The 9,343-nt window shown below is 33.5% G+C and overlaps 1 protein-coding gene across 7 annotated transcripts in view; it reads left to right on the top strand.

The window, feature by feature from the left end:
• The first annotated feature begins 1,167 nt into the window (after positions 1–1,167).
• The window catches only part of LOC128026248 (KH domain-containing, RNA-binding, signal transduction-associated protein 2-like), a 72,815-nt gene continuing 64,639 nt past the window's right edge, over positions 1,168–9,343 (top strand). For 2 of the 7 annotated variants that reach the window (XR_008186377.1, XM_052613124.1), the window contains exon 1: positions 1,174–1,477. Coding sequence is in view for 3 of the 7 variants with exons in the window: in XM_052613124.1 (XP_052469084.1) it covers positions 1,387–1,477 (91 nt within the window). In the remaining 4 variants the exon portion in view is untranslated. Of the gene's footprint in view, positions 1,478–9,343 lie in introns of all 7 variants that reach the window. The other 5 variants (XR_008186378.1, XR_008186380.1, XM_052613126.1 and 2 more) reach the window with 5 other exon arrangements.

Below are 9,343 nucleotides of genomic sequence, written 5' to 3'. Positions count from 1 at the left end.
TAACTTTCCTTCCCCCTAATATGTGCTTAGCTGCTTGGCTAAGTGTTAGTGTTTGCACTATCTGTGACTGTCTGTCACAACAGCTTAATCCATCTTGGCAAACTAAGGGAAAAGTGAAATCCACTGATTAGTATTCATGGCCTTCAACAAAATTACCTTCCAACTCTACTGTCTGCAATGTAAAACTTTCAATGTTTGTTCTGAATATCTGTCATTGTGCCTTTCCAATTAACTTTTTTTTTTTAAATATAATGTATACTACATTTACACTGTTGTTTTCAGCTATCCATAATATTGCTTTCTCAAGTAAAAAGCCACCTCGTCTGAATCAGGAGAGAAATATGCGCAGAAAAAAACTGTTCAAAATAGTTCTAGTCAAATACTATGTTGGAATATTTTGATCTGAGAGGAACACAGGATGGAATTTTTCACTAAGGCAATGCAATTATGGATTATGGATTCGTATTTTGGTCAGAAGCAATTGTGTAAAGTTAAAGCTCCACAATGATGGATCTGTTTATTACAAACACATAACTTTTCTCTTCACAAGACATTAACTGATGGGCTGAGTCATGTGGATTATTGTGTTGTTTTTATCTGCAGTTTGAACACTCATTCTGACGGCACCCATTCACTGCAGAGGATCTATGGGTGAGCAAGTGAAGTAATGCTACATTTCTCCAAATCTATTCAAATGATAATATATATATATATATATATATATATATATATATATATATATATATATATATATATATATATATTAATCAACATCTTGGATGACCTGAATGTGATTTAAATGGTGATTTAAATTTTCATATAATTTGGATTAACTATTCCTTTAAAGCATATGACGAATGACCCATACAATTATTTCATGTTTAATTCGGTATCCAATTGTACTTGCTTAATAATACTGTTACAACAATGCATTTGTTGTCTGATGTCTTTTCCAAAACAAATATGTAAATGAAATTCAAATTTACTTGTAGGAGAGTACAAAACAATAGATTTGGAATGAAGATTATGTGTTCAGAACCATGGACAGGGGTTATAGATCAGCAGTGGGATCTCAGAATGTCCCCTGTTCAATCCTATAGTCAATATCTGATATTTGCATGCAGTTTGCTCTCTGCCATGACCAATCCAGATATAGATGGGCGGAGTAAGATAACAGATTCGGAGTCTGAGGTGGGAGGTTTCACTTGAGAGACTCGAGGACATGGGTACAATGCATTGATATTTTCCACGTTGTGCGCGAAAAACACACGATCCCTCCCCGGTATTACGCAGTCTATTTAAAAGCACCATCCACACACCCCTTCCATTTCTCTCCACTTTGGTCGTCTTACCTGCACTCGTGGTGTTCAGGAGAGGAATCCAGTGATGGATCAGGAAAAGTACCTGCCAGAGCTCATTGCCGAGAAGGACAGCTTGGACCCGTCGTTCGTGCACGCGATGCGCCTTCTCGCTGAAGGTAAACTATGTTTTCTTCTGCCATCATATTCAGGCTCCTGTCTGTTTGGTGTGGCGTCGCTGAGGTACGCTTGTGTGGTTATCTCGTATGCAATATTCTTTAATCATGTTTGATTCAGATAAATGGATATCTGTTCTTGAAGCGTGCATGCGTATCAGGCGTTTTTAATTGATTATGTTTTCAGGTGATCACGAAAATGAGGGAATTGTGCACAGGCGGGTTTGGTCTTTATAAATAATTTTTGGATGCAAGGTTGTCTTTTCCAGTGATTGGGACTGTGATCAACTTGTAACCAGTGACCGGAATTTAAAAAAGAAATTAGAAGCAGCATAAACGACAATGAAATATTAGGGGGCTCTCCTTGAATACGTCCGAAAAAGTTAGCGTGCTTCAACGACGTCGCTTACCATAATCACAGAATTTATTTCGAACTACTTAATCGGGCAATACGTCATTCATATAGTGAAACCTAATATAACGTGTTTGTAATACTCATTTATTAATGTATTTAATCTAATAAATTCAATTTATAGGAATACATTTATCTCTCATTCGGTTTCATTTAATAAGCAATATGTTCATTATACCATAACTTTAAGGTATCAAATACCATAACTTTTTTAAATATAAAAGTAATTTCGTAGCATAATCTGTCGATGTTCTTCTCGCTAACTCATTAATTTAGAATTGTATAGGCTACTTAGCTAGACGTCACTTATCTAAAGAGAACACTAGTTATTGTGATAGGCCCTATAGGTTATTTACAAGTCATGCATAACAGCAGAACTTGAACAGCAATGGAATCTTATCTTATCGTGATGGAAAACTGGCTAGCAGCCTTCTGTTGTTATGGTTACCTACTTTGACTTGCTATTACTAATTTTAATCAAACTTTGATAACTAAAAAGCACGTTTTGCCATATGAACTTAAATAGAAAATAATTACTTACAATTTTTAGGTTATATATGCTGCTTTACGCTGTTAAAAATAAAGCTGCTTCAAAAGGTTCTTCACAGCAATGCAATAGAAGAACCATTTAGTAAAAGTTTCTTTAAAGAAGCATCTCTTTCTTACCTTTTTATAATCTGAAGACAATTCTTTTACAAAGAACCTTTTGTGAAAAATGCTAAAGGTTCTTAATGGAAGCATTTATACAAAACGGTTCTTCTATGGCATTGTGAAACACCTTTATTTTTAAAGATGTACCTCTACTGATTTAATGTTCAGCACAGAGAGCCTCAATATTTCATTGCCTACCCCAGTGTTCATCTGTGTGAGGTTATAAGGACATGGTAGCATTGCATTTGATTGATATTATAGTTGGGATAAGATAAAAGCAGTCCTTGACAATTGATCAGATAGTAAGCAGAGTAATTAAGAGGCGATTACAGCTATTACAAAGTACTCACACTGGCTCAGATTATCTCAAGTGCAGGGGAGCAAAGTGGGGTATGTGCTGTTGAATAAGCATGTATATAATTAAATGACAACAGTTTTAACTAGTCCAGGTTATAAGGAAATAGTAAATAACAGTAGGCTAAACATATTTTTAATTTTAAATAATGTGCAACATTAATTTACATAAAAAATTAATCGCTATTAATGCTAATTAGTCATAATCTTAAAAGCAATCAAGATAGCACGACTCTCCACAAAAGGGATAATAAGTCATTTGTATGCTGTCTTTCAAATGAACTAAATTGGCCATGGTTATGAAAGTGTGCATATACTTTACGTCACCACTATTCAGTCTAAATATTTTGCTTCTGGACAAAAAAGGCTTATTGAACTGGAATTAATGGTAGTTAGTGGCAGTCTAGCAAAGCTTTGCTGTGGGTCATACTTATAAGTAGACACCTACTGTCTTAAAAGGCTAAATTTGTAGTGCTTCCCCCAAGACATGTAAAAAAAGTGTTGTCTTTGTGTTTATTTGAATCTGATTATCTTTGTAATATTTAGCTCTTGTCATGTTTCATTGTTATAATTAGCCTACGCCTAGAAATAATGAAATGAATAAAAATGAAAAACTTGATTATCTCTCACCTTGGTAGCACATTATGAAGGATGTACCAATAGTGGCAAGAATAATAAAAAAAAAAAAGCAAAAGCAAACCTTGTGGTTTTGTTAAATTTCATGCTGAGCCACTGTTACCCTGCAGTGTTTATTTACCCAAGCACATATTTTATTTATTTCTGAATGTCGTATGATAGTCAGGCCTCTTGCATGTACCTTTAGGGCCAGTGAACAGTACAGATACAGAACAGTATCCAGACTTAAATCTGGATAGGAAATGACTCTGGCCCATGCTCAGGGAACGCTTTGATATGTGTTTTTTTGTTTAAGATTTAAATCTCTACACTTTTGTTTGCTGTACATTTTGGGATATTAAGGGAATTTAAATCAAATGCTTTCACTCTCAAAGTTTCTGGGCTTAAGGAGAGTTCAGGCAAGGAGTCTCCCACAGCTTAGTTATTTTGGTACAGATTTTGTCACACTTTAAGAGGGAAGTGATTAATATTACAACGGCGATCAATACAAGTGTAACTTATCCTAAACACCAGGCGGCCTGGAAACAACTGACGACTAAGCACTTTAGTTAATGGCCCGTGTCTGCGTAACTGTGATACTTACATATTTTAGTGCAGTAAAGCAACTGCTAGAAGATCATTTACATTCAAACCAAAATTTATTCAGACACCTTCAACATTTCACACATTATCAAAGTTCGCTATAGTTTAGAAAATGGTAATAAAATATGACAAGAACTGTGTCAGAACAAATTCATCTTGATAATGTTAGATAACAATAAAGCAAAACTTGGTCAGGTCAAAGTGTCTGAATAGTTTTTGGTCCCAAATTTTCATCAACTTTACTGGAAGTCTACTGTATGAAGAATTTTTGAGTATTATATGTCACAGTTTACTTTATTTTTACTATGCTTGCTTACATAAATGAACTACAGTGTCCTGCACCAACTAGTAAAAAAAATATAAAAAATTATATCTGGAGCCTGATTAATTTTTGGTTTGACTGTATCTTAATTTGCACAGCTCATCAAATAATATGAGTTAAATTCATCAAATATTATGACATACAAGTGATCTTATATGCAAATGTAATTTCCATGTATTACATACATTGTCATAAAAAAGCAAAAATATATATTAGAAATTGGAACAATTTAATATATTAACATTTATATCTACCCCATACAAATATGTTTGTTTATGTATAAGTAAAACATTTTTAGACATGTATGTCATACATATGTATATCCATCTTAAACCCATCACTATATGTTGATATCATATATTGTATTTTGTATATATTGTAATTTTGTTTTATAAATTTCCATATACATGTAAAATATATACTGAAGATACATATATAGTTTTATATATTTTATGAACTTATATCTTCTTCTGCTCAGAGAATGTATATATGTGAAAATCATATATTGCCTTATTGCCTTATTGCCTTACTTTATATGGCAATATCACTCTTGATATAAGGTAATATCTCATATACTACATTTTGATATTGGATATAAGCAAAATGAGTTGACATGTTTGTCTCAGAAAAGATAGGGTATCTATGGCTGAAGGAGACTGTTTAAAGTTTATTCATCTTCTCCATCCAGAGGTTTTCGATTTTCAGGTGAGACAGTCCACTCCAGAGAACCACCGACTGGAATAAGCTGTTCCTCATAAGGGAACAAAGAGGATGCTTCAAATTCCATTCTGTCATTTTGATCTTGTAAAGTGTATTGCTGAATTGCTTTTATAGAGGTGACTTGATGCAAACTACTAAGAAAAGGACAGACTGCTACTGCATCCACTTTAGAGTCCCTTTTTCTAAAATGTGGCTTCTTTTTCTCATAGAGACAAAAAGTAAGATAGCAAAAAATTGCTAAGTAACAAACAATTTTGGAATGGATATTACAAGGTGGTGTTAAAGATGAGGCAGGATTTTGCTGAAATATTTTCTCCCTGATGAAATTAAATTAAAATTAAGCATTTAAATCAAAGTGCTCTTATATTATTAAAACAGCTGGTCATTCATTGCTGGACATTTATTTGTGGTTGACGGTGACTCAAATGAAAAGCAGCACACAAAGCATTTTTTTTTTCCAAATTGGAGAATGTTGAAATATATTTATATATTTTATGCTTTTACAGCCACAGCTGTAGTGATTAAATTTTGTTTTAAACAACAGTAATATGACTCTCAAGAATTGCTGTGCCTGATGGGAAAATTCTACCACAACACACTTAATTATATAGAACAGCATGAGTGTCATACAGTATTTCAGTAATTAATCACCATTCACTATAATAACATTCAATATTCCCATTCAACTCAATGGCAGTTGCTCGGCTGACGCAACACCTAGTGGTAGTAATAGATTTGGAGGTTGTTGCTCATGGCTCATTTTTAAGAATGCCTTTTAAGAGCCTTTAAAAAGTATCTACTTATAGAATACACTTGTTTTTTTTTTCTTCATTTTTTTTTAGTGTAATAAAAATACTTTTTATTATAGGATAGTGCAGTTACAACATTTCCTAGCAGGGGTTAATGGGACCTTGCTAAGCAGCAGTTTGTAAACCATTTCTTTAAATTACACAGTGTTTACTAAATGTTTGCAGTCCAAGTTAACCAGGATTAGCAAGTCAATCTAGTTATATTTGTGGTTTAATACACACATCTTTCAGATTCTACACAGTTCATACGCTTCCAGAAGTCTTAAATTAGTGCTTATGGATGCAGTTGATCAAAAGTGGGATCTAGCAGTAACCTTGTCCTGACAAAACAAAATCATTAGGCCAATGTCTCAAGATAGAATGAATGTTTAATGATATGTCTCAATTTTCATAAGCAGTTTTTTTACTTGATTTAGTTCTCCTGCAGTATAAATTTGAACAAGATTGCAGTCACACACTTTGTTAGACCAGCTACTGCAATCCTCCAGACATTAGTATGTAGAGAGTGAGCTATTAAAAATGGGTATGTTGATAGGATCAGCTGTTCCTAACAGCTTCCCATTTGAAAACTTATCAAGCCACAGCTCTCTATCACAGTGTAATCATGTGCAGGCTAATAGGTTAATGCCAGCTACATTAATATTTTGATAAATATGTTGATGTTGTTCCACAGCTGAAATTGATAGATGGCTTGATACCCTGTTCTAATGATACGGGATGTGCCGGGTCATTTTTATATTTTGTAGCAATTGGAGACTACAAGAAGACCTTGTTTAGCTGTGAGTTCCTAGAAGTGTGACTGTAGAAGTTAGAAGAATTTTTTTCTATTTTTTTTATTATTATTTTTTCATATTCTTCTCTTAGGCTTACTGATGGAACTAATTATTGTGTGCCAGTCACCTCTCTGTATATTTGGCCCTCTGCTTCATGATTCTTTTGCATGTTGCCTTCCTCTAGTTAATGGCTGTGAAAACTATGCCTTCTTAGTTAGTGTATATGGATGTAGGAAGGCATCAATTGCATTTATCCGAGTTGGATTTTGAAGCAGTGTAGACGTATATCCTTTGCTTCCTTTAATATCCCACAATCCTGTGAGGTTTACGGTTGGTGGAAAGAAATAAAAGAGTGGCTGGAAATATTGATTGAATGGATTAATTTCTATACTACAATTACACACTTTTTCATTATTAGCTATAAAGCTCATTAAATGCTACTTATGACAGGTTTTGCATTTATATATTCCACCAGGATATTTTTGTTTTTGGCACAGGTCACTTGTGTTTGCTCGAGCAGTGAACTGCACTGCATATATTATTCCTGAAACTCCAGCTGGAACAAAGAGATCCCAAGTGTCTTTGTTCCTCAGGCTGGATGGCAGATTCATTTTCTTCTTGCTGTTACAGCAACACCTTCTAAAAATGGGATGCCCATACACTTGCTGTGAGAGGTAGCGAGTAGCACTCTTTTGCAAGCATGTTTGGTGACTTGATGAAATATCACTCTTCATGGAGAATGTGGTATGGCTGACAGCAACAGCAACTGAACAGGCTTGTCCTTGAGATCCTGGAATAATTTGCCTCAATATTAAGTATGTGGCAGATGTTAGTGTCCATTTTGGCTAAAGAACAAAATTGGATACTGAATTAAGTGTGTGATTTCATTTTTGTGTATGCTTCAGACAGGTGAAGCAAATGTGTGGGATCTAAAAACTATTTCTCTTTCCCTTTGCTCTTCTCAATAATCATCTCCAGCCCCGTCTGAATGGAGACTGTGCAAAGCTGGAGCAGAAATCATATCGTCCTTTTAATGCATGACAGCCACACTCTCAGCTCCTTATTCATGCATAATATGAGCCCCCCGGCAAAAGTTCAATTAAGGAATCTTCTTATGATTTAAAATTTAATGGAGAAAATAGATTTGCTAAAAAGCATGTCACAATGATTTAAGGCATTTTTGTATTTTTGGTCTTCATTTTACTGTTAGTGAGCTGTCAGTAACTGAATGAATACAGCAAAAAGGGCATTCAGTAATTTGTGCACACATATATGTTTAATAAACAGGTTTGGGGATTTTTGTTTTTGAAAGTGATATTAATGAAATGTATAATGTTATGAAATACTTCTATTTAAGATGCTGTTTTGAAACTTTCTTTTCATTAATAAATTCTTAAAAACATGGTCTCCAAAACACACATTTATAATAGAAATATTTGTTTCTTGAGCACCAAATTTGTATATTAGAATGATTTCTAAAGGATTATGCAACACTGAAAAATTTTGTTTTACCATAACAAGAATAAATAATATTTTAAAATGTATTAAAACTAGAGGTGTCAAATCGATTATTCATGATTAATCGCATCCAAAATAAAAGTTGTGTTAACATTATACGTATGTGTGTATAAAAAGCATAGAATAGTTATTTTAAAAACAAAAACAAAAAATATTAACATTGGTAATTCATGTCAGCTCATGTCCATTAAATAATATAAACGGATACAATTACATGGTAACACTTTACAATAAGGTTCCATTAGTGTATTAGCGTAGAGGAACGAACCAGGAACCACACATTTTTTACAGTATTTATTAAACTTTGTTAATGTTAATGAAAATACAGAGTTCATCGTTAGTTCATATTAATTCACAGGGCATTAACTATTGTTAACAATCACAACTTTGTTTTTAACAATGCATTAGTAAATGCTGAAATTAACATTAACTGATATTAATAAATGCTGTAGAAGTATTGTTCATTCTTAGTGCATGTTAACTAAAGTAGTTAACTAATGTAAACTAATGAACTTATTGTAAAGTATTTCAAATTACATTAACTACACACACACACAAACACACACACACACACACACACGTGAGTAATGCAGCACACGTCAGGCTCAATTTTATTCTGTTTAGGAAGCAAGACAATATATTCTTTACGTTGGAGGTTAAACATTAGCATTCAATGTCTTTTCCTGCCCATTAAGAAACATCCAGGAAAAATCATTATCATTCACCCTGAATTGTTGTTCAACGATTAAAACACATTTCACTGGAATATGAATGCTTTATGTCAGTGTTAATGTTAGTGTATTTGAGTGTAGAAGATAAGTGTCTTGAGATGCACAATGTGAAAATATCACCTGTGACTAAACTATAAAAAAATATCTACATTCCCGCTGGGCCACTAAGGTTAATTAAGTAATGTAAATTAGAGCGATGCACAATGCAGGGTGTTGTATGATGGGGAAGGAAATGAAAAGAGAAGAGGTTTCTAATAGTAAAGACTTTTAATATTTGTTGAGATCTACAGAAGATGGAACTATATTAATATTCAGAAACTGAAATGAGTTTCCCATACTCATCTGAGACTAATATTATGAA

The sequence above is a fragment of the Carassius gibelio genome, chromosome A13 (assembly GCF_023724105.1).
Source record: "Carassius gibelio isolate Cgi1373 ecotype wild population from Czech Republic chromosome A13, carGib1.2-hapl.c, whole genome shotgun sequence".
Lineage (NCBI taxonomy): Eukaryota > Metazoa > Chordata > Actinopteri > Cypriniformes > Cyprinidae > Carassius > Carassius gibelio.
The sequence above is the reverse complement of the archived record's forward strand: the minus strand, read 5'-3'. Positions and strand labels throughout refer to the sequence as shown.